Consider the following 25,365-nt stretch of genomic DNA (forward strand, 5'->3'; position numbering starts at 1 on the left):
ACACTACCAGATGCACCTCCTCAGATGTATTCTTCGTTTCCTCTCCTTCCCCCAGAAGCTCACGTCTCCAGAGCCCTGGTTCCCTCTAGGCTGGACTATTGCAACAGCCTCTATCTAAAGCTGCCTGCCTCTACTCTCCACCCTCTGCAACTTATCCAAAACAGGACTGTGAGACGTGTCATTGGCCTCAAGCTCAGGGATCGTATCTTTCCAAGACTGAAATCTCTGCACTGGCTCCCAGTGGCTGCAAGGATTGAGTTCAAAACCCTCTGCATTGTCCACAAGGCCTTCTGGGGCCTGGGGCCGCAATACCTCCAACTCTCTCTTCCCAAATACTTTCCTTCTTGGGCTCTTCTCTCATCTGCCTTCAACTCCCTCAGGGCCAGTTGCTTCTCCAAGCAACGAGTTGGTGGTCGATCTCTCTCTTCAGCAGGGGCCTCCCTCTGGAACAGCCTTCCTGCCTCCCTGAAACTTGAGGAGATCCATCTCCGGTTCCAGAAACACCTCAAAACCTTCCTCTTTGCTTCTGCTTTCTCTGCCTCTCTCCCCTGCTGAAATTCCTGGCTGAAAACAGCACTGGTTACCTGACCACCCTTTCTGATCTTGGGGCCAGGCCCCGCCTTTTGCACACCTGCCCTGCCTCCTGGCAACCCCCGCACCTAGGGACTGTTTTCTGTATCCCTACAGTCCCCCTACCAGCACTTATGTCTGCTCTTACCTTGCACTTGCCACCATCTGGCCACTTTTATTTATCTTATTTATCTTCTATCCCATGCACTGCACTTTCCCCTCTCCCTTCCCCCAGGCACTTTTCCCTTTCTCCCTACCCATGCAGTTGTGCGATCTGAATGACACCGGGCCTAGTAGGATCGTTGTCTGTCTTCCCACTGTTTCCCCTCCCTTGCCTCATCGCGCCTTGAAACACTTGTGCATAGGCGTGTTAGAAATGCCATATCATATCATGTAGAACATATGAAAAGAGCATCAGAGCAGCATCATTTTAATTTGTATTTTATTTTATTTTTTATATAGCGCTTTATTCCAAAGAGCTTTACAGTTTAACAACACGGGAACATTAAACATGGAAGAAATCATTTTAAATGTAAAATATTTCCCTTTTTCACTGGGAAACTTTGTGCTAGCAGCAAAACAGCACAGCTTCTCACTTCGCTCCTTTCGTACACACAAGAACACACCCTGGCAGCCTTTCTCAGTGTTCTCCCTGTTCCAACTTACCCAATGGTGTTTGTCAAAACAGTGCAGCCATCCTTTTGTAGATGCAAAACACAGTTTTGATGCGAGGCAGTGGTGCTCAAAGGAGCCAGCACAGCCATTTTGCTGGTTCTGCTGAAGTGCAGCTTGGTTATGGATGGGAATTCTGCTAAGTGGGTCAATTTATCCCACAGTTTGAAGAAGTTAGACAAACATTATGAGTCCCAAGCGAAGTAAATACTAAAATGCTACCACTTTGGTATGAGGGTGCAGGAACAAAAGACAATTCAAAAGCACATTTCGACCCTCCAGAGTCTAGCTTCCATGTGCAACTTTAGTAACATGTTAGATGAGAGCACTCCAGACCAGTCCATGTTGCATTGCCAGGAAAGCATGGTGATGTAAAAAGAGTGACAAAAAGGGGACCATTTATTAGATGAAGTATTACTTATACCAAACACCATATAACACACCATGTAGTGTGTAAAGTAATTGGAACACAAGGATAAGTCAAGCACATTTAGTACCAGCTAAAATGGAAAATACCCTAATTGCAGATACTTAGGGAAAATCTGATATTAGGAAGGGTTGCTCAAGATAAGGCATCTATCTCTGCATCAAACTGTGGGTCAAGCAGGGGGTGAGCCAGGAAGGAAGACGTGCTATCACTGTGATATTGTGTTCCAATTAGCATACAACAAAGAGTACGAACATATTTGGTAATCCTAAACCAACTAGCTCCTTGTATGATCGTAAAATGGAATGGCACTGCGAGATGGACAGCCAATTTGAAAGAGAAGGATAATCTCTTACGAATCAAAACAAACTGATGGCACATGATAGCTGATGATTTGAGAGATAAAAAAGATTCATAAGAGGATCTATGATTGCACTTATTTACACAGTTATTCCAGTACCTTTATCAGCTTGATCAAACAATAAACGTGTGAATCTGGATCAACACTTATGGATCAGGTGGCAGTCCATCAGGGACACAGGTTTTATTTGCTGACCAAAGCTGGTGTTAAATCAAGCTGGCAGCAGGCATCTCCTCTCCGAGCCTCAATTTTCTGCTTACCCATTTGCTGCTCATGGGCACCAGCCACTGCACAAACCCTGCCTCCGAGTCCAGCGGCCCAAATGCTCAGACTCATACCTGCCTCCTGCCCACTAGACTGGACAACAGACATACCCTGCATCCCACTTCACTTGTGCCCGTGACCCCGCCTCTTGGGGCCTTTGCCATGGATTCCCCACTCCTTGCTTGCTCCTACTTCTTTTGCATTGGAAACAGAAGAGTGTTCTACACAGAACCCTGGCCTCCATTTCCATGGATGGAGTCCATATGAAGTTTATTTTCTTTTGCACAGTTACACAAAATATTGGCCTTAGCATCCTGGGCGTTTGTCCCGGAATGCTAGCAATAATGCCGCATTCTGAGTGGGGTTCCAGATAATAAGGCCCTCGGCCTGTTTTAATGGCCCATGCTTTCCTGAGGATTACTAACCTAGACCCTGAGCTGATATCACCTGACACAGCACTAAGAACACACCATTATTGCTTAATGAAGATTACAAGTGTTTCCTATGAGCTTTACTTGGTTAAACAAAGGCGTGTTTAAAAAAATAAATATGACCGTTTGTTTTCAAATCGCATAGAACTCAGTGAAATAGCTTATATTTCTTCTGTAGAGGATTTCACCATTAAAAAGAAATCACTGAGCATCTTAAAATAAAAAAATATAAAAACAGGAATAAATATATATATATACACACACATATATATATATACACACATATACATACATATGGGACACTGATCCACAAACAAAAGGCATTTTGCTTAACATTGTGTCTCCTGTTAAAGGGAGCTTGAGCAACATAGCTAATTACAAGCGTTATACATGTACATTTCTATATTTCAATATGAATATGCACCAGTTTGAACGCACACGAGTAAATTACTAACCACATCTTTCTGATAAAGCACTTCCAGGACGTTGCTAAGCAATTGGCAGCAGGCATCTAATTCGTCCTGTCTTTCCAAATGATACTTGAGCTGGTCTGTCATCATCGGCAGCAAAATCTCTCTGCAGTCTGCATGGAAAGCACAGCGTTAAGCGGCATCCTAAACAGGATAGTTCGACAATGTTTCACAGCTTAGTACAATAACAATTACTGCGATGCTGTTCTTTTATGGGTCATCTGTGATGGTGTTTAATATTCAACATAATTGCTTTGCCATTTTTATATGGTTCTCCTTTTTTAATCTGTTTAGCGAGCTCTGCCTCTTAACTAAACCTATGAATAATAGATAAGAGTGTTGATCTGAAAGACATTAGTAATCATACGGCAGAATGAGTTAATAATCACATAGCCCATTATCCTTTGCTGAGGGACACAGTTCCAAAACAGTCTTAAGTTTTGTCAGTGACGAGTAATTGATCCTATTCTCAGGAGCAATGGGAAGCGATCAGGCGATGCGTGCATGCAGCAAGTGTCTCTCCAGGAAACTGGAAACTAAGCCATGCTCCCACGTTTACTATCCTGCTAGGATAGACACAAAAACATTAGCAAGACCAATCTTCTGAATCTAAAAATCTAAATGACGCTCATAAATCAGTATGCTTCAAAATGTGCAGTGATGATATAGGTGGTGTTCGGCCAGATCCGTTACAAGGATTTTTATCAGAAAATAATATGGGTTGAGCATAATCATCAGGAACTAAAAGCAATCAACATCACAAGCTTTTTTGGTTTACGATGCTTTAGGTCGTTGGAAAGGACTTGTGGAATGTCCCCATTGATTAGGGCAACATTGAGCGAGGTTAGAGTCCGTGTGGAATTAGAAAGAGCAAGCAGCGTAGCAAACTAAAGAGTGAATACACAATATCGAGAATGATTTAACAAAGATCTCGAAAGTTGTTGACAGGAAATGTCTTGCTCATCTTGGATTTGGTTTGTTGCCAATTGGACATACATTAGCAAAGTGGCATCATCGATGATTATCCATTAATGTCTGCCTCTTTTGTTCCAAAGAAAACCTTAGGTTTTAGTTTGTCTGAAATGTGATGCTCAACAGATTCCTTTACTAAAAGCTAGAGGTTTTCTTTACTGCCACCCAGCTAGATTGTTTTTGCAACGGACATCAGATGAAGCCATGCCATGGGCCCTTGAGGTCATTTTTAAATCAGCGATAAATACAGGATTGCATGAAAATGAACTGCATTGCACTTAATTTATAGCTGCTGCCGTTTTGCTTTTTACACATTACCATAAATTGGGGGATTTGCTCAAATGCCCTGAGGTAATTATGCCGTAATTATGCCATTCATTGTGTCACGATTTATTGGGCTGTCACTCTCAACTTTGGAGGTCCCCCCTAATGCAGGTGGCACACAAAAAAGCGCTTTGCAGGTTCAACTTTAGTGAGACCTCCAACCTACATAGAACCATTTAGCAAATACCCTCTTTACCAGCGATGAGATAGGAACCATCCTGGTGTACAGTAAGAATATATCTTTATTTATGCTTTTACAAAGAGTAATAGAACAGTCACCAACATCAGCCACCAATGCTGTGGTACTACACAATATCACAATTTCAAATTGCTTGCACCAATTGACTGACATATTTATGATGGACTTTCAGTTACTACAACACACAGGTAAAACGTAGAGAAGGGCAGTCATCACTTTACATCAGATTTCTTGCAAATGAACCCATAAAAACATGTACAAGACAAAATGATGGCTTAGTTTGTTACAACATCCTTTTCTCCCAGCAACCCCGACCCTCCAGGCATCAAGCAGATATGACCCCTTTAGGGTAAAGACAAGGTACAAGGAGTGGGAATACAGTAGGAAAATCGTTTTTTTGCTTTTTCTTAGGAAGGCAGCGTTTGAGAAATAAACCAAATGGAAAAATCGTTTTGGCTTTTTATTAGAAAGGCAGGGTTTTAGGGTTACTTCTTTTTGGGATTAAGGACACCCCCTTCTGTACAGAAGTCTGTGGTTTCAGAAAAATAGTCACCCAAGCACTTATTGTCTATACTGGATCTAACACACTGGGAATTAACTGTTAGTTCTGAACACTCATCCCGTGATTTTTCTATATGGGAATTTATTGATTTAACTTTAATTAAATATGCTAAGGGTCTACACAGTTTCAACCCCCCACCCGCCAAAATTTAATTGAAAGGATTAAAGCTGGCAGCTTCCAACACAATTCAATTTAAATGGAGAGGGTGGTTTTCTATGGGAGAATATCATTTGAGTTAAATTTAATAAACTGTGCCAAGGGTCTACCCAGTATCAGTACCCAGAGATTAAGGCTGGCAGATTCCCCCCACACTTTTGTTGGCATTTGGATTAATCTACTTGCATGGGAGTTCTTGGTTATGGGGCATCCATGGAAACACCAGGGCTCCTCTTAGAACAGCACAGATCTGGTCAAAGGCTTCGGTCAAGGATAGTCCCCATCGCCAAGTCCTCCTCTGGGTCCTCAAATGGCAGGCGCAGCTAGCTTCTAGATTTCCCAGTCTCTGACCCCTATGCAAGGTTTGAGGCCTTTCCAGATAAACTGCTTTTCTCCTGGCAAGGTTTACCCTGATGGCCTTGGAAGCTCTCCTTGTCTCTCTGCTAGTTGTTTATCACAAGAGTCCAGAAGTAGACTACCTCCAGGAATAGAGTGTAAAAGTGAAGTCAAAAGTCCCTCTCAAATTGAAAACTAATCTCTTATAGGGCCGGTGACACTCACATATCATAATTCCCATGATATTTTTATGTGTTTTATTTTAATGGCTTATATGGTTTCCTCTTGGAAAACATTTGGCCCATTTGTAATATAAACATACATACAAATGCTTAAAACACAATCCATCAAAAAAAGGACTAGATACATAGTTACATTATTCAAGATAAAATGCAGAGACAGAAACAAAAAAGGAAGAAAAGAAGAACATACAAGATACAATAATTTCATAAAAACAAAAAATCATTGTTTAAGGATTACTTAGGAATAAGACAATGGGCCTCATTACGACCCTGGAGGTAGCCATGCCGCTATTTGCGGCATTGGCTACCCCCATTCCGGATACCGGGTCCGGGTTCCAGGAATGGGGAAATACCGGGCCATTCCAACCTTGCAGGGCCCGGTATTTCTCCATTGCAGGAACCCGGACCCTGGACATCCCCATTCCCATTCGAGCCCCCATTGGGCTCAGTGGGAATGGGGAGGATGCAAACAACAAGCCTGTTAATGACGAGCCCGTTGTTTGCATCCTGGTCTACTTGCGGGACCTGCTAGGGACGCCGGATCCCGCGAGCAAACCTCGTAATGAGGCGGTAAGGGTTTACCTACTGCCAGGGTCGTAATGAGGCCCGATGTCTTCATAGCGCTTAATTATTTCAGAGCAACTCTGAAGTTTTTAATTTTGCAGAAAAAAGTAACAGTAATTTTGTCAGTGCAATTATGATTTTAGGTTTCTCGCCTTCAACCAATATAGTCCACCAGCATTTTTCTGAGGACCTCACCCCCCCCGTGCTTAGTAATGGTGTTTCCCATGGTATTAAGTCTTTCTGTTCTCAGAACCAAACAATTCATAAGTAGGTGTTTGATTGGAGGAATAGTACATTGTTCCTTACAAAGGCTACAAACAAAAGTTGACTCTTGACCATTTAAGGTTGTCTTGACACATATATTTAAACAAAATTTCAGATATTGGTGGCACAAGAACCAGTTAAGAAAAATTTGGAGATATAGTGGAGGATCATTGAGCTTTCTCTCGGCAGACCAAAATTCATCCTGATTTTTATATTGGAGTATATCTTCCCGAGTGTCAATCCAATCTTTACAGTAAAGCTTCTTCATTCAGATCTTCAATTATTTTCTGGCAGATATCCTCCACTCTGAGGATAATTTCTTTCAGATCTATCATGGCCTTTTTTAGGATTTTAAAACCTCCCTTTGGGTTGTCTTCCAGGCATTTTTTAAAGCAGGAGATTGAGTTCCATCTGGCAATTGTTTTTAAAGATGTTAGCGCCAATTCCCTTCTAACAATCTGAATTGGGGTACTTTTCGGTCAACCCAATACAGACTTCCAGAAGATTCCCTCCAGAAGAGACCAGATATCTTCGGTCAACATAAGCAAGGTTTCTGCACCGTAAATCAAAATCGGCACCACTTTGGCTCTATAGAAAAAAATGAGTGTTAATAGGGAGAAATTGCAAAACCTCTTTAACAGAATTTTCCCTTTTCCCTTATGCAGCAAGATTTTTTGCTTTTTTGCGCAATGCAGCTATACAGGGTGCTTCACATCTACTGGTGTTGAGATTAACACCCGGGTAGGTGAGCTCATTCACCACTCTAATTGATTCTGCCTTAGAAAACCATGCAAAGCTGTTGCTGCTTCTTCGCCGATCATCACCACCGAACACTATTTTTTTTTTTTTGTATTTAATCAAAAATTAGATTTTTACAAGAGAAGAAGAAAACTTTCTTTGTTATCAACTGAAGAGAAAGAAAAAAAAAGTCTACCGTTTCCTGTGTACACTGGTGCGCTCATACCGCTGGTTGACTGAGGGTTTCGATTGCTGAATTTTTTTGCAGAATTTTCTCCAAAGCAATGTCTATTAGCTTGGAAGCCGCTATTAGCCATCTAGTTTTGGCTCCCGTGACCAAACGATTCCACCAGACATTGTTGTTGATGACATATGATGATTTGAACATAGGGCCGAGAAAGGCCTCTCTTTCGTGATCAATTGAAGGGCAAGCCATCAAAAGATGTTTGTTTCTGTGGATTGAGGATCTCCACAGAGTCTGCAGGATTTTTCTTTTGATGTGGCCCGAATTGCCAGGACTTCTTGAGTCGGTAGAAGATTTAAACAGGCTTTGAGTAGAGTTCTCATGAGGCGCTTAGTCGGATATTTCAGACAGTGCTCCATTGGTTGCTTTAATTTGTTGTAAATTGGTGGCAGGTGGGTTAGTAACTTGTTCGTAGTTGAGTTGTCGTTTGTTTTTATCCAATCCAGCCATTCCATTTTAGATTTTATTCTCATGGGATTCTGAATTAGTTCCTCTTCTGAGCAGGCTATTTCTTGCAGCGTAAGCTTTTGTTTCTCAGCCCAGTTGGTAAGGGATTTGTTTGTCCCTTCGATACTTCTTTAGAAATCATTTTATATATTTCCAAGCTGTCTTTGTTCCGCAGTTTCCTGTAGAGCTGAATCGTGCTCTGTGCAACTACAGCCTCCAGGGAGAGTAGGCCGAGTTTGCGCCTTATAGGAGCCACTGCTGTCGATTTGGGTAAGCCTAGAGTTGTTCTCCAGATGAAACCTTCTAGCTTTGCCCATAGGGTCATAGGAATGGAAAGATTCACGTCCATGCCGTATGTCAAGGCTGGAATTATTTTGGACTTATAAAATTGGATTGCAGGGAGAAGACTGAATTTACCATATTTTCTGTCCACTGCGCGTAGTTGTGCTGTTAAGTTTTTAGTTTTACACCACAGGATCTTCTGCATGCTAAGAGATTTTTTCGAACTGTTGATGGTTACTCCCAAATATTTGAATGAGGGTACTATTTCGATTTTTGATTGGTTCAAAAACCACTTCAACAATTCTTTTTTCTTATGACCTTGCTTTTGAAAAATCAATATTTTTGTTTATGAGTTGTTAATCTCCAGATTGTTCTCCTTTGTGTACTTTTGCAGATTGTCCAGTTGTCGTTGGAGACCCACCTGGGTGTGGTCGAAAATGATGAGGTCGTCTGCATATAGGAGTCTGGCAACCATTGTGGTTCCTATTTTCGGAGGAAACGATCTAATTAGTTCTTGTGAAGTTTGGAAATCACTGAGAAAAGAGATAAAAAGAGCTGGAGCCAAAGGACAGCCTTGTTTGACTCCTCGATTGGACGGTATAGGATTGGAGAGTAGTCCACTGTTGTTTAGCCTGACTGATATATGAGTATCCGTGTGTAAAGCGATGATTGGGTCGAGAATCTGACTAGGGCAATTCCAGTTTTTCAGCTTGGCCCACAGTTTGGTTCTGTCTACTCTGTCAAAAGCCTGAGACAAGTCCACAAAGGCAAGGAAGATTCTCGATGCTCCAAGCAAGACTTTTTCTTTTAAAATGCTTAGGATCATTAAGTTAGCCGCTGTGCTAGCATTTTTTTGGAAACCGGTTTGGAGAGGGTCCATTGCTGGCGATGTTGTTGTCCAGTTCCGAAAGTGGGTCAGGAGATAAGTGGCAAAAACGTTTCCGATAACATCCAATAGGGCAATTGGGCGGTATTTGGAGGGGTCTTCTCTCATGCCCTTTTTGAATATCGGGACGATAATTGCTTGTATCCAGGAGCTCGGAATTATCCTTCGTTCCTTGCAGTGTTTGAATATCAGGCTCAGGGCTGCTGACCACGCCTCTGGGTATTGCTTCAAGTCGGTGTTAGCTAGACCGTCCGGTCCAGGTGCGCGCGAAGGTTTCAGTTTCATGATAATTGACTTTATATCGTCTGTATCGGATAGGTCGACCCAGTCGGATTTGGTTGGTGGATGTGCCCTCTCAGTATCTGAGGGAGGATGATCAAACAGTTTAGAGAAATGGTTAAACCAACATTCTTCCGGCACAGCATTTATCATTGACAGATTTGGATGAGATTTCATATCGTTGATCAGTTTCCAAAATTCTCGGGTTTTTTTGTTAGCTATGATCGTGATCATGCTTTCAGCATCAGCTTGATCGAGTAGTGATCTGTTGTTTCTTAGCCACTGTTTATATGCTCTGAGCTCCAGACGGTAAGATTCCCATATGCTAGGGAAGTTCATCGTAGTTGCGACTTTTTTTAGTTTTCTTAGGTGGCGGCGTCTGATCACTAAGGTCCGGTTGTAAGTATGGGTATAGTTCTCACTTCGGTTGTCTAAGCTTTTCCGAGGTTTTTTGAACTGCAGGAGCAGAGGGATGTGGCTACTCCTGGATGTTGCATCATTGGCTTTAGTATCCATGATGAGAGTTTCATAATCGTTAGTCAAGCATTTGATGTCGTTGGCGTTCATGCGTAAACGAGAGAGCTGCGTGTTCACCTCAACTGGGACGTTATAGAATTGCTGGTCATATCTCTTAGTTCTGCATGTGAGGTTTAACAGGTTGTGGTCACTGCTTTCCGTTCTGATTACTTCAAAAGACGCAATGCTTGAGTAAATATTTTCTGCAACGAAGATGTAATCAAGGGTTGCTGTAGATTGTTCGCGCTCCCATGTCGGAATAGTGAGATGATTATTGACATTTGCGGCGTTAAGAAGGTTTTTAGAGTTCATTAGCGAAAGCCACAGAGTTCCTCTTTCTGATGCTGCCGTGGAATCAGTCGCTTTTAGGCAATTGCAGTTCAAATCTCCACAGACAAGAATATTAGAGGTTTTGTGTTCAATCATTATTTCGTCGATGGTATTGGCAGCTTCATCACAAAATTTAGCGAACGCCATTCTTTGAGGATTCCAGTAGGTATTAATAATTGCCCAGATTTCTGAGTCATTTTCGTTGTTCGTTCTTACAAGCACTACCAAGAAAGCGTAAGTGGCTATGATTGTCTTGATGATTTGTAGATTAGACCCAGTCCGGATGGCTATCAGGAGGCCAGAAGATGGTCTGCCAAAAGGCCCCTTTAGCGCCGGCGAGATCGCGATGTTATAGCCATCAAGTGTCGGTTTATTCAATAACCACGTTTCTTGGAGGCATATAATGTCATGGATTCCCAGGTTGTAGCTGCCAATTTTAGTTAGATGCATGTGGCCTCTAGTGTTCCATGACGCTATCGATAAAGTAGCATTCATTTGGACTTTATTTCTGGATTCGGGTCGCCGACGTGGTGAATTGGCTCCCCTTGTTTGCTGCTATTTCTTTAGACCCGGAGTAAAGGCATTTCGGAGCCAGGACCACGTATCCTTTGTTAATGTAGGGTATCGGTGTGTCGTAGACTGGTCTATGTCTTGTTTAGGTCGTAGATAATGTGCTGGAGATGGTGGTCTTTGTTCGTTTCGGCGCGCTGACAATGTATGCGATGGCGAAGTTGATCTTATATGATCATTCCAATTTCTTGCATCATTCCTGTCTTCCTTTCTTTCATTAGCATAGCGGTAGTGTCTCGAATGAACAGTTCTAGATGGGACTATCCCCGACGTTCTAGTTTCATGATAGACTGGTTTATCCCAACGAGGCGGTGTTCTTCCCCGTCTTCTTGATCTATACAAATCTTCAGTCTGTGATTTATATCTATATTTTTTTTCTGCCGGGGATTTATTGCTTTCCATCTGGCTCTTGGTGGTTTTTTGAGACGGGATCTCAGTCAGGATGAAGCCCTCTTGGGCCACTTTTGCGTAAGCTTCTTGGGGGATTGCTTGAAGCGCCGAATTCTTAATATGGAGATATGCTTTCGCTTGCTTGTTTCTGTGATACGGCTCTATGAGCGTAAAGTCGTCAGATTTTAGTGTGTTAGGTATTTCGACCTGTTTGAGAATTTTGAGGACAGTTCTTCTATTCAAGATCATGTAATGGTCTTCTGCCGATTTTTGTTCGATCTTCAATAGGCGCACTGAATCACGCATCTTGCCGTTGGTTCTTACTGAGGATTCATGTTGGTATTTGGTTTTCGCCACTTTTTCCTTATAAGGAGACGATTTACTTGAGATGGTAGATTTAGTGGATTTTAATTTTTCATACAGTTGGTTGATACTCAAGTCACCCGCCTGGCTAGGATCAGTCTCACCCTTGCCAACGTGGCTAGGTGCAGATATGTTTACTTCTTTTTGTAGGGGCGATTGCGTTTCATGAGGATTTCTGTTGCTGTCTCCCGTCACAGTATCAAGATCAATAATTTCTGCTGGGTCCTCATATTGAGATACATCCATCAACGAACTTTGGCAGATGAAGTCCTCAACAGATCGAGGCGATTGGATAGGGTGGTAGGTGCCAGGTGAGCCATTTTCGTATGCCGTCACTTCATCTGTAGAGTGAGTTCTGATCTCTTTAGAGATTCCCTTGAGAGAAGATGGTGGCTCTATTGTGGGTTCATTATATCTCTTGGACAAATCTAGTTGAGGACTTTTTGTTAACTTCAATAGAGGTTGATTTGACGTTGAGGGTACTGTTTTTTTGGAATTGGCTTTTGTAATTCCCGTTTTCGGTGGCGCCGTTTTTCTGTGGGGTGATTTACTTTTTTCGTTAAGAAAGAGCGGTGTTGTTTTCATAGGTTGTGTTTGTGGTGAGGTCTGAGTTTCTTTCTCATCCAGGGAGCTTTTTTCCGGGTTTGTAGTTTGTAGCAGTTTTAGTTTTTCTTCCAAAACTGATAATTTCAGGTCCCAGGTTTCTCTATGTTTCTTATTAGTTTGCTCCAAGGCGGTAATAAATCCTTCTACAAATATCAACTTTGTATGCATCATTGCTGAAACTGTGATGCTGTCCTTTAATGAGTCGTTAATATTTTCATAAAGCTTCCCAAAAGGAGCTAAGGATATTGTAATAGCCGACATGATGGTTGCTAAGTCGTTTTTTTTTTTAAAGGTGAGTCTTTTGAATTTGGGGGGGTTATTTCACTAAGTCTCCTTTTCCTTGGTGGCGAACGTGGACGTGGTGAAGAGTGCAGCAATTGCTCTGGAGAGAGTAGATTTTCATCTGTTTGGGTAAGCTGGTCTTGGTTTTTCGGTTTTTGCATTTGTTGTTCCAGCGGCAATTGCGACTCTAGCTGTGTCTCTGGAGGTTGCTGGTTGTTTGGGTCTGAAGGAGACAGTGGAGCATATTCGCTGACTGGATTTTTTTTTAGAGGCAATTCAGCGATTAGGGGCAGCAGTACGCCAGTTCGATCTTTCCCTTTTGGAGGTGTGAAAGATTTGATGTTATTTGCAGCCTCCGTTGTACCCAAGCTAGTCATGCTCGGTGGTGATAATTGCACGGGTTTCAGGATGTCGGACATAGAGTCTAGGGTGGTTTCTTTTAGATTCGGTTTGTTTTTTTCCGCTTGGATTTTCATAGTAGAACTTTCCCTATTCTGGACATTGTTTAAATTAGAATCGTTTTTGTTGGCACCTGAAGAATCCATTACTTTTTTGGGATACAAGGATGTTTTTCTTGCCTTGTTGGCAGGGGGGAGGTCCTGTATTGCTTCCAGGATTTCTGCATCCGAGAGTTCATTGACCTCATCCAATTTTCTTTTACATTGTTTTTTAAAAAAGTCTTTTAACGCCGATGATAGCAATGGGCAGGGTAGAATTTTTTTCCCTGTATCTTTTTTCTTATATTTCTTTTTAGGGTTTTGTGTTTTTTTGAGTTGAACATCACGCTTTGGGTTCTTAGCGGCTATTTGGGATGCAGGAGATTCAGAGGCCGGTTCTTCCACAATTTCCTCAATATGTTCATTCAATGTGTTGACGTTGCAGGGTTTAGTTCTAGGCTTAGAAAGGTTTTTGGGACTTGAATGGTTTCCGGGATTTTTTTCCCTTTGTGGACTTATTGAAGGTAAATGTTCGTTGGTTGCGTGAATTTGGGCCAGGATTCTGACCGGTAGCTGCGGAGTGTTTTCATGATTGCTGATGGGCTCTGGTAAGTCAGTTGCAGGCTCATCCAATGCGGAGGAGATTGCCGCTGGAGTAGACAGAGCATTACCCGGGGCAGCGGCGGCGCAGCCAAGAGGAAAGGGTTTCGGCATCGGTACTTGAGGCTGCGTCTCTGGGTTCGTGTTCGTAGTTTCACCTCCGTCGTCCTGTGCCCCCCCCCCTCAAGACCGTCCGCCAAGGCTGCGAGCACAGGGGTAGACGCCGGCGGTCCTCCGACCGCCGAATCATCCGCACCTCTCGCCATCGTCTGAGCCTGGCGGGAAGGCTGGGCAGGCTGGTCGCTGGTACAGGAAGGGGAGGAGGGGGAAGAGCCCCGCAAGCCCCGCAAGGCAGACGGTGAAGAAGTCGAGGAAGGCGCCGCGCCCTGGAAGCTCGGTGAAACCAAAGGGTCGCCAACACAGCGTCCCCTCCCAACTGGGGAGACGAAAGGATCCGAGGTAGGCGCGTCTTGGTTAGTTGAAGGATGCGAGAAATTAGCTGCCTCTGCTTCTGTAGGTTCTGTAGGTTTTGCAGCACTGGATAACAGCTCCGTAGGCGTCAAACATGATACATGAAGAGAACGGTGGCCCCAGCTGAAAGGGTTTTCGAAATCAAAACAGGTTTTCAGGGTTGACAGGGTGCTACCAGAAAAATCGCTGACCGAAGGTGTCAGAGCAATGATCCTTGGGACCTTCGGTTTTGTAGCCGGATGTTTCATTGACGTGGCATCGACACATATAAAGTTACTTCTTAGAGGTCTTTGCTCCTCTGAGCAATCTGGCCGCACTTGTTGCGCTTCTTGCAGACATGTAGAGATCATTGAGCTTTCCTGTGAAGGGACTTCACACGAACCGCGAGGCTTCATTTTCGGAAGGTCGCGCAGCGCAGACATGTCGCGGACTGCTGATGACTGCCTCTACCTCGCCTCTAGCTCCGCTCGCCGCTCCGCTCTGGAAACAGGTATTTAGTGGGTCCTCCCACTGTAGAAAGGATAGAGAGGGTAGAGAGACTGCTGATGACTGCCTCTACCTCGCCTCTAGCTCCGCTCGCTGCTCCGCTCTGGAAACAGGTATTTAGTGGGTCCTCCCACTGTAGAAAGGATAGAGAGGAAAGAGAGACTGCTGATGACTGCCTCTACCTCGCCTCTAGCTCCGCTCCAAACACCATAACCCTTGATTTTTCTGGGTTTATTATTAAGTCGTTTGCTTTAAGATATCTTTCTAAGGCGGATATCTGGCGTTTTAACTAAACGGGCATTAGATCAACGGTCACAATGTCATCAGCGTATAGGAGTCTACCAACATCAGTATTTGTCATCTTCAATGTCTGATAGAAAACATTTGAAAGCTCTGGGGCAAGGGGGCATCCTTGTTTTAGTTCGACATTCCTGATTATAGCATCTGACAGATGCCCCTCTTAATCTAACTTCACTCGGACAGAGGTTCCCTGGTGCAGTTCTTTGATGTGTTCAAGTAGCAAACTAGGGCATCTCCTGTTCTGCAGCTTTGCCCAGAGTTTCTCTCTTCGTATGGAGTCGAAGGCTTTTGACATGTCAAGAAGGACATGTAAACCTTAGCTCCATTTCTCATTACGGCTTTGGCTTTCAGTAGATAGATTATGAAGATGTTACATCCTGTTCCAATGCCTTTTACAAAGCCTGATTGCCAGGGGTCACACAGCTCGTTATCCCTACTCCATCTAGAGAGCTCCTTTAATATAATAGAGCCAAAGATTTTGCCTGGGGTATCCAGGAGCGCGATCGGTCAGTAGTTGCCCGGGTCTGATCTTAACCCTTTTTTAAAAATTGGGATAACTCGCGCCGATTTCCACGAGGCCGGGATTTTAGCAGCCTGTACTATGCCCTTGAACAAGTGGTGCAAAAACGTTGCCCAAAGCTCCAGATTTTGTTTCATAAGGGCGTTTGTAGGTCCATCCTGGCCTGGAGCTCTTGAATTTTTTAAGTTCTTAATAATGCCTTCAATTGTTGAGGTCGCTATATCAAGTGAATATTCCTCCTGGACCGTATCCGGAACTCTAATTGTAGATGGTGATTTTGGTGGCTCTAGTTTTTCATCAATTTGCATTTTCTGATGATGTAGTTGCCAGGTCTTTGCCGAGATCAGATTGGGGCATCTTGTGGTGCGCCCAATGCATTGATAATTGACCATATTTCGGCTGTGTTCTTGGTCTCGATTGGGCGTCTTGATTCAAGATAGTCTTTTTGTGGAGATTCAGTCAATTATGGTATTTCTGTTTTAACTTGTGGATTTTTGATGACCCTTCCACAAGCTTCGGTTTCTTAAATCTGCCAATTGCTTTCCTAAGAGCTCTTTTTTTTTTAAGAATCTGGTGATCCAAAATGTGTTGGTGGCTCATTTTCTGTCTTCCCTTCATCCCACTTTGATTTGCTGCAAATTGTAGTAACAGCCCGTAATTTATACCCTGGTTTCCTCCTTCACAGTTTGTTAGCAGAATTTCTCTTGCCAAGTTCTTAGTCAAGCAATTCAGGTTTTTTGCTTGAATTAATAATCTGTTGCCAGATGAGTTTACAGCAGTTTTGCAATCATACTGTGAGGCTAAGTGGGCGGCGCTATTGTGATAGACCAATTTTAGTTGATTATGATCACCCTTATCAGCAATAACAACTTTCAAGGTTTTTAGGAACCCGCTCATACTGGAGGAGACGCATATATAGTCCAGTATTTTGTTGTTAATTCTCCCTTCCAAGTTGGTGCCGGAGAAGCCCCTTTCTTCGTGCCATTCAATGTTATGCAATCCCTAGACTGCATACTAGTCATGCAGCTTAATCCCCTCTTTTCTTTGTTATTACTGGTAGATGAATTATCAAGGATAGGATTGTTGGCCTGATCCAAACATGTACAGTTTAAATCACCTACCAGCAAGATCATCCAATCGTTCCATTTTAGTTGTGCTTTATCAATTAGATCTGCGATGTCATCTCCGAAGTTTTGTTTCTTAGGTCTGTCGGGTTCCTATACAGGTTGAAAAGTATCAAAGTTCTTGATTTAGTTAACTGGGAGGCTGGAAGTTGCATTTCGACGACATGGATGAAGGGCCTAGGATTTGCAGAATCAATTAACGACCAGCCAAGATAATTTTTTTACAGCCACCAGCAAACCACTACTTGGTCTGATGGTTAACTTTTTATGAGCTGGATTTAACAAAACTCAGTAGCCCTCCATCAGAGGGAATGCTACATAGTCGCAAGGAAAAAACAGTCATTACGTCTTCTCAAACTCAGACTGTGGTAGAAAATGAAAATGAAAATATGAATGACCACATTAGTATGAAAAAGAATGACTTTCTCCTAGTCTGTCTAAGGGCCAATCCTCCCTCATCCCCAGGGTCCAAATGGACACAGTTGTGGCGCCTCTGGCGACAGGTTCTGTTAGGCAGAAACCTGAAACCTGTGAAGTTCCCTTAGGGACAACTGCAAAAGGCTTAGGACTACAGGTGTTGGCAGTAAACCCAATTGGTAGCAGTCTGTACCACCCAGAATTACCTGGTAGCTGTGGCTGAGCAGTCAGACTTCTCTGAAGAAGAGTTAGGCAGTATATAGAGTATACACATTAGGTGCAAAAATACAGTAGCACAAGCAAACACTAACCAGAGCTTTGGTATCAAAGTATATAATAATTTATTTAAAAACACACTTGTAAAAATACACTAACACTAGTATGGCAAGCAAGTTCAAACACAGTCACTATCAATATTTATACTTCCCTGATTACTTATTGAACAAGTCTTCGTTAAAACACCACTTATTTGCAGACAGAGGTGAGCGCTTAACCTAAAATGGTACTCCAATAAGTTAGTTAAAAAGGGAGGGAAAAGGCAGAATTAGAAAAGCACACAATACCAACACTTTTAAAAGAACCACAGCAAGGCAAGAAAGGCAGAGTCTACTGTAGAGCAAGAAAGTTCATAGGCCAGGCCCACTCTGGGAGAGAGCAAGGCGGTGCTTCGTCCAGAGGAAGAGAAGATCTCGACGTGGAGGAAAGCTGGAGGTCGTTGCACTGCCAGGGAAGAAATCGGCCGTGGGTACTACCCTTTTATTCGCAGTAGTGGTGAAGCGTGGCTATCCGGCTGCCGGGGTGCTTGGCACGGGCGATTCGACCACGAGACGATCCAGGAAGGCAAAAAGAGGGCAAACTCGTTAACCCCACCAGTTCAAAGGAAGAAGACTCTCCAGGATGAAGATCTTCTCTGTCATCAGGAAGTGGTGAGGCTGTTCAGCAGGTCTCCACCGGTGGTTTCGTCATTGCAGGTCGGCTCAGCTTCTCCCTCTTCGGATTCTTTAGGTCCTGTGGCGACTTCTGAAGTTCCAGTCCCCAAAGCCCTGCTTTTATGCAGAAAACCCCCATTCACCAGTCCTAGCTGTCACTCAAACATGCTAAGTGGTGAGCCGGGCAGCTCACCACTGGGCCAATCACACAAGAGTGCGACTTGAGTTGCCGAGGCAACTCAGTCCAGGGTGCCTAACCCCCCCCCCCCACACACATCCTGTAAACCCAGACAGAGTGGCACAACTTTTGGAGGCTTCTGTGCAGAAGCCCACCAAAAGTGGAACAAAGGGCTCGACTTGGGTTGGAGTTACAGAGGCGAACACAAACGCCATTTTAAAACCGAGTCCTGGCAAAAAGACCCAACCGGGGAATAAATATTAAATAAATAACCCGGCGGTATCTTTAACATTGCACAAAAAAGTGGTGCGTTTAAAATGAATGGGAAAATCCCATAGGAAATATTCCGGTGGAATATTTCGCGTGGTAACCACTGCCACCAGCCAGAAACTCGACTGCACATTGCCCCCTCGAAAAACAGACCCAGTGGCAATCTAATTGCCCCTACCAGTACTTCCACAATATGATGGTTTGTACTGGTTCTGTTCACAATTTAAGACTAGTAAAGTCAACGGTGACATTACATGCCATGGGAGACAGTAGTCAGTCCCAGGGTATGGAGTCTATGTTTGGGGGTTACTATGACACCCCTGTGTTACTGCACTGAGGGTGCTGTGCAACACACATGAAACCCTATGGAGTAAAAGACCCCATAGCCCATAAAACACATTTCAAAGTCAAAGGATATCTCAAATCATGTCTAAGAGTGGGAGAAAAAGAGTCTCACTCTTAGCAGGAGAAAAAAATAAACCCCAAAAATCCAGCAAAGCTGCTGGGGGACTCACTATGTTTGGGAAATTAGCCTATACAGAGATTTCTCCCTAACAGGCTCATGTAAATGTGTGCCTAGCGCACTCTGTGCCTAAATCATGTGCAGCAGGGCCGGGTGTGGCCATAGAACAACATTGGAAGGCACGTGCAGGAGTCCGTGGGTGGGGTAAGGTGGAGCCACTAGGTGGGCCTTAAGGGAGGGGCCAGGGCCAGCCTACATAAGGCCAACCCATCCACATGCCTCTGTTTCGCGTTGTTCTGCTTTTGCAGCGTAATGCTTACCGATGTTCTTACCTGCGCATCCACTTGATCTCTGAAGACATCTTACCAGATTCCAGCATCTCCACCGCTGTGCGCTCCTCTTACCTGCATCCCATCACTACCAGAGTCGGAGCCTTCTTCTCACATGATCCGGGCGTCCAGCTAACCGGAGCTCCACTTTGTTCCTTTTCTTCGCGACGTCTTCACCCTGCAACCGCGGAGCTGCATCGAGCATCCGGACTTCGTTCTTCACCGTCTGCCTTCTCCTGCAAGAGAAAAGAGAGAACAACAGGTTAGAATTCATAACAATAACAAACGCTTGGCCGCCATACCAGTGCCTAGAGTTCTATTATAAAGGCCATTTTACCAGTTCCATCAGGCTCAAGGAACTCCTCGGATTCGCTCCACGACTCCGATCTGCTTCTTCATACCTATTGGGATGAGATTAGATATTGCAAGAATTATTATTGAACAAGTCAAAGACATTATACTAAACGAATTATAATCACAACCAAACAGACTTACCTTCTAAGTGGATTGGCCGCAGCCAGTCTGGATCAACACTTCCACGGGACAGTGAAGCAACTCGGTCCGCTCTAAGTGCCCCTGCTACGATAAGCAGGACCGATAGCTCAACATTACAACACAACAGGTGAGCTTGCATGGGAAAATGCTTGCACACTTCATCTTGGCATGAGAGGGTCGAGGGAAGTCACGACACCCCTACGCCATTCTCATTAGCTCTCATCTTCTCTCAGGGCTAATACCAGCATCCAGATCAGCAGGCTCTGCAGCAACATGGAGAGGGAGGCGATCCAGAGGAGCCAAGTCGAGGGAGGGCTCCAACCGTGCCCCAACGCCCCCGCAGAGACCAAGTGAGCGTAACATAGTCTCGATATTAACGAACATCTTAGCCCCCTACATGAAGTTACATGAAACAAAGCAAAGACAATTAAAGACCAGTCAACCATGCTGGCACTGGTTCACTCCAAAATGATTTTCATTGAAGGCTTCCATCATCCATCAGAGGTGGGTCAACCAGCCAAATCTCTTGGAGACACATTACGTCAACTTTTAGGAGTTGGCTTGAATTTTCACAAAACAGATGTGAATAACCTCGTGTATTCCAACTCACGAGAGACAATTCCAGTTCATAAAATGGATTATTGCATTATTGGTTAGGTAATTTATCTGCCAATAAATGTGCTAGCCATCTCCAGTTGGCTTCATCCCCCTCACTTTAGAGTTGCGTCATGCTTTTTCTTGACGCTCTCGTCGTGGGCCATTTTTTTGTTAATAATGATGTCCATTACTCACTCCGTCCGCTCCATCTTCCTGCAATTTAGACTTTGATGACTTCATAGGTTGATAATCCCTCATATCAAAGCCTAATAGTCTCAGCAGGAGAGCATCTTTGAGCAGGAGGTGTTTGGTCAGTTTTGAGATTACATGGGCTGCCACTTTATCAGTACACCTCTCCTTTGAAAACTCTAGAACCGCAAGATCTTTTGAAGTCACTAGATCAAGGCTTGGAATATGATGTAATAGACACACTACATTCACTCTATTGAGCACCAATCCATCATCAAAGAAGCACATTCTCTCAAGAGAGAGATCTTTAGAATGTCGTGATTATTTTCTTCCCCCGCTAGCTGCATACCCTCTTCCACCAAGGCAGAGGCTGCTAGAGGTTGTTTTGTTTTACATTTTGGTGGAGGGTTAAGCTTTACTTTAGAGCAAGCACCTCCATCTTGCCAATTTACAGATTTCTCTGGCTTCTTAGTATGAGGTTCCAGTTCCTTGCCAGTGTCTTGACATAAGTTGTATAATGTCAGGCCAGTTAAACCAACTGGTTTCCTTGATGAGTCTTCATGAGCATGAGTTTCACTGGTGAGTTTAATTGTTGGCTGTTGCTCTTTCTGTTTCTGTAGAGCCTTAATGAGCTCTTGAATTTGTAGTTTAATTTTGTTGTCTGCAACTGGAGGTTGAGGTACATTCAGTGCAAGCTCATCCTGTTCGGGTGGGAGCCGTACTCCTTGTGCGGCGTCCTTGTATGAGAAGATGGGATTAACTTTTTTCATCAACGTTTCATCATCATGGTCAGAGGATTCAGATCCCGACTGTTCAGATGATGTAGACTCATTTGCTGGTTCCTGTTCCTCCTGGGAGTTATTTTCTTCATCCAAAATACTATAGGTGGACAAGTCCTTTAGGTCTGGTTCACTAAGTTCATCGCCCTCTTGTTCATCGCCCTCTTTGGCCGCATTCTCATTCTCTTCCCAAGAATCGATTTCATCAGTGATGGTTACTACTGCTGGGTTTGTCAGTTGGTGCCTGCTGCACTGGGGGCAGATAAGTTCTTTACGAATAGGCGGCTTCTATTCGACTTAGTTTTGGCTGGCTTGGCTTGATTTTTGGGCTTCTTAGCAAGCGTTGACTTGTTGCAATTCCTGGTTGGTGTGCTGGTCCTTTTTTGATTTCAGGTACATCTCCTTCCGTTGGTCCTAGCTTTTTGTCTTTACTTCTGTTTTTTATGAAGATGTGGCACAGTTTAGGATTCAGGGCTTCATATGAGGCAAAGCAAGGTATTTCCTTCCCGTGATCAGTAGAAGAAATGGTAGGATCTTCTTCTATAGGAGACACTTATTTAGCTCCTTATTCACGTCCAAAATCGACAACTGTATACTCCTATCTAGCATTGATTTGGGTGTAGTCATGTTGTCCGACGTATCGCGGGACAGATCTCTCACTTGGAAGCCCCAATAGGGAGGTCAAAGGGATGAACAGCTCTATCTCCCTCCAGTGATGGATGACTTATGCTCACAGATAAATGTGACAATCTTCTTTCTGTTTTTTCCTTGATGATTGGATGAAGAATATTATGAAGAAGTTGAGCACAGCAATTTTCCATGTTTTTTTCAATGGCGGTGACAAAGACTTCAATGTAAATCATTTTGAAGTGAACCAGGGCCAGCATGGTTGACTGGTTTAAATTGTCTCTTGCATAGTTTCATGTAACTTCATGTAGGTGGCTAAGATGTTCGTTAATGTCGAGACTAGGAAAAAGTCCTTTTTCAATCTGATGTGGTCATTCATATTTTCATTTTCATTTTCTACCACAGTCTGAGTTTGAGAAGATGCAGTGACTGTTTTTTCCTTGGGACTATGTAGCATTCTCTCGTTGGCATCTTCCAAGATGATCGACAATGTTTGTACACTTTGGTTATGAAAGACAGCTGCAGTAGAATGTTTCCTAGCCAAGGGAGTAGGCCCCCTTGCCACTTGGGATGCTAGTGCTTTATCATTTTCCATCTCCATATTCAAAGACTTTTCCAATAATACCTGATCATGTGTGTTGAAGTCATTGGTAGCGTATAGCATATTCTGAGGGCAGTTTCAGAACCTCTTTGCTGTTTTTAGGCCCGGTTGCAACAAAAGAAAAAGCGACACCCTGTGGGTCGGTCTTCTAGGGCCAGACTAGGGGGTTTCCAAATGCTATGGCCACGAGCTATAGAATTGTTTATAGGTATAGTTTGCCTCATTTGGCTACCCGTTCTTGTTCCCGGGCCATTTTTATCACTTCCTGTTAAGGTGCACGTCCCTGGGACGTTGCGTACCTGAGCTTCCAGGAGATGCACGTTGAGGTGATGCCAGTCTGTTGGTCGGTACGAAGAAAGATGACGCCAGATGTCAGTCCCACTCCCGCCTTAATGGCACAGGGCTGAAGGGGAACCAACTCCTGATGCCACAAGTTAGGCGCTTCCCTGGATCTTAATGTGGCGCCAGAACAGTGCAAGCACAGATAGGGAAGGCCGTTCCAGCGTGGTACTGGGCTGGTAGATGTCAGGTCCGGCTGTAGTAGCAAGGTGTTGAAGAATGCTGGTATCACACTTAAGCAAATGCCCAAGCCAGAGGCGAAAGGCAGACAGGATCAGGCAGAGGAAGGACAACTTAGAGGGGAACCCACAAGGTAAATAACAACCAGGCACCTGGGGCAGACAGGAAGCAGGGACTCAGGGTAAGGAGAAAGGACAAGGAAACTGGTCAGGAAGAGGGTAGGACAGGAAAGGACCAGAGGGAGGCTGGACCCCAAGGCAAGGAGCAGACAGGAACAGGAATCCAACCCTCAAGCCAGGCAGGAGGGGGTCAAGGAACAGGGACCCTACCCAGCAGGGCAGGGGAACAAGCAGGAGCAACTGAGCGGGTCAGGAAAATAACAGGAGTGATGCAGAGGGTCAGGAACCAAGCCACGTTGAGACGCGACTAGTTCCTGACCCGACTGCATAATAAGGAAGTCCATGTGAAATCGAGGCCAGGCATGCAACGCCTCCTCGCGTGAGCCTCCGGTGCGAAAGCGAGGCTTGCAACGCAAGCTTTACACTGCCGCCCAACTGCGCATGCGCGGAGCCCGGGAAATGGCGAAATGCGCCTGCGCGACGCGGCACTCCAGGCACCCGCGGACCCCAGTAGCGATAACGGGGGTAGAGCCTCCCGGGTCAAGCAAGACCAGGGGAACCCCTCGGGGGCTGCCAACAGGTAGGTGGTGTCCTAACGCTTCCCAGATTGGGGTTAAAATCTGAGAGGTCCCACTTTGATTTGGGAAGAAATCAGCTCCAACCAAGTTGCCCAAAGACCCCCGTTTGTGTGATCCGCCGTTTTTAAAAAGAAGTTCAATGTCCGACTGTGCTTTTCTTTTAGCAGTGAATTTCACTTTGTTGCTTATGGCAAGATTTCTCAAGGCAGGTACACCCTTGTTGACGGTGGGATTCATGGGATATTGTATTTTCTTAGCTAGCCCAACCGTTCTCTCATCATTATTAAGGGCCAGTATAGTTTGGTTCTCTTTTTCATTGTGTGGAGGATCAATTTGTTCTAATGCACTGTTATATTGTGGCTTTGGGGATATTGCTTTTGGGAAACAGTATCAATGTAGGAACCTCAATGGGTGTTTCCTCGGGTGGGTCGGTCCATTCAGGGGCTAAGGTATTCAAATGGCTCGTAGTAGAAGCACTCACTTCAACTACAATATTGAACTGACAAAATACATAGAAGGGAAGCCTCATCATTTGTGATCAGCTCAGGTGGGGTCACCAGCCTGGTGGGGTGAGGGGTACCCCCTGCTTCATCACAGCTAGGCCAGTGCAAATGGGATCGCTCCTCAGAGAAGAGGGGGATGCTGTAAAGGCCCCAACTAATTCTGAGCTGGTCTCCTCCATGAGCAGGCAAACAGTAGGCAGGGACCCTCCTCCCCCAGCAAAGCACACGGTTACTGTTTGTTAGGGGGTAGCTATGGCGTTGCTCCTCGCAGTTCGCATATATATATATGTTCTATATGTTATAGCGAGTCGGAAAATACTAATCTTATTTTGGCACACCCTTCCTGGGAGGAGCTACTTTTTTTTGGGATTTGTTCCCGAGCTGACATAGTTAAAATCTGACACTTCAAGATTCAAACATTAATTTCCCACCATCACCTCACCAACTTTCCATTTGCTCAGAATTATGAGAAGGCTGGAATCATACTTTTCTTCATAACTCAAATTGTATACATCACACATAATTCAGGTGAACATGGCACTGAAAGGCGTTTTATTCCCTTTAATAGTAGTCTGGGATGAGCTCATTGGGACGCGCAATTCTCTTTTTATTAAGGAAAATGTAATCCTATGTTAATCAGCCATTACTTCATACGTGCCCCACCTTTTTTTCAAGTTTCATTTCACTTCTGTCACATGACCAGGCCATCTGCCTGGCTCCTATTATTCAACCCTCCCTTCCTTGGCTTCAAAAGACCCTATTCTGGGCTAATGAACCGTTAATGGGGAATTTTGACCTTAAAGTTAATTTCTGCTGGTCGTATTATCTACAGCCTCCACAATTCTGATATAATTCTCTGTAATTCTTAGCATTTAAATTGAAAACCGGGCCTGCTTTTCCTGGTGGGCCCAGCCCATAGGTCTTGAGGTCAAAGTCAACATTTCAGAGGCACAGACCTTTCAGTTCAGTGGGGGGGGAAACAAGCTAAAATCTAATAGATTAGCATTTTAAATTGAAAAGATGTGTTCAACATGACCTTTTGAATTGCATCTGGTTTTGCTGTTGATAACTACAGTCAATATTTAAA

General features: G+C 44.1%; 1 protein-coding gene across 2 annotated transcripts in view; it reads right to left on the minus strand.

The window, feature by feature from the left end:
* DOCK1 (dedicator of cytokinesis 1) overlaps nt 1-25,365 on the minus strand; it is a 2,312,292-nt gene that overhangs the window by 1,479,368 nt on the left and 807,559 nt on the right. For both annotated transcript variants that reach the window (XM_069611483.1, XM_069611484.1), the window contains exon 26: nt 3,181-3,308. In XM_069611483.1, the coding sequence (XP_069467584.1) occupies nt 3,181-3,308 (128 nt within the window). The remainder of the gene's footprint in view (nt 1-3,180; nt 3,309-25,365) is intronic.

Source organism: Ambystoma mexicanum, chromosome 8 (assembly GCF_040938575.1).
Source record: "Ambystoma mexicanum isolate Mex_15411 chromosome 8, UKY_AmexF1_1, whole genome shotgun sequence".
Taxonomy (NCBI): domain Eukaryota; kingdom Metazoa; phylum Chordata; class Amphibia; order Caudata; family Ambystomatidae; genus Ambystoma; species Ambystoma mexicanum.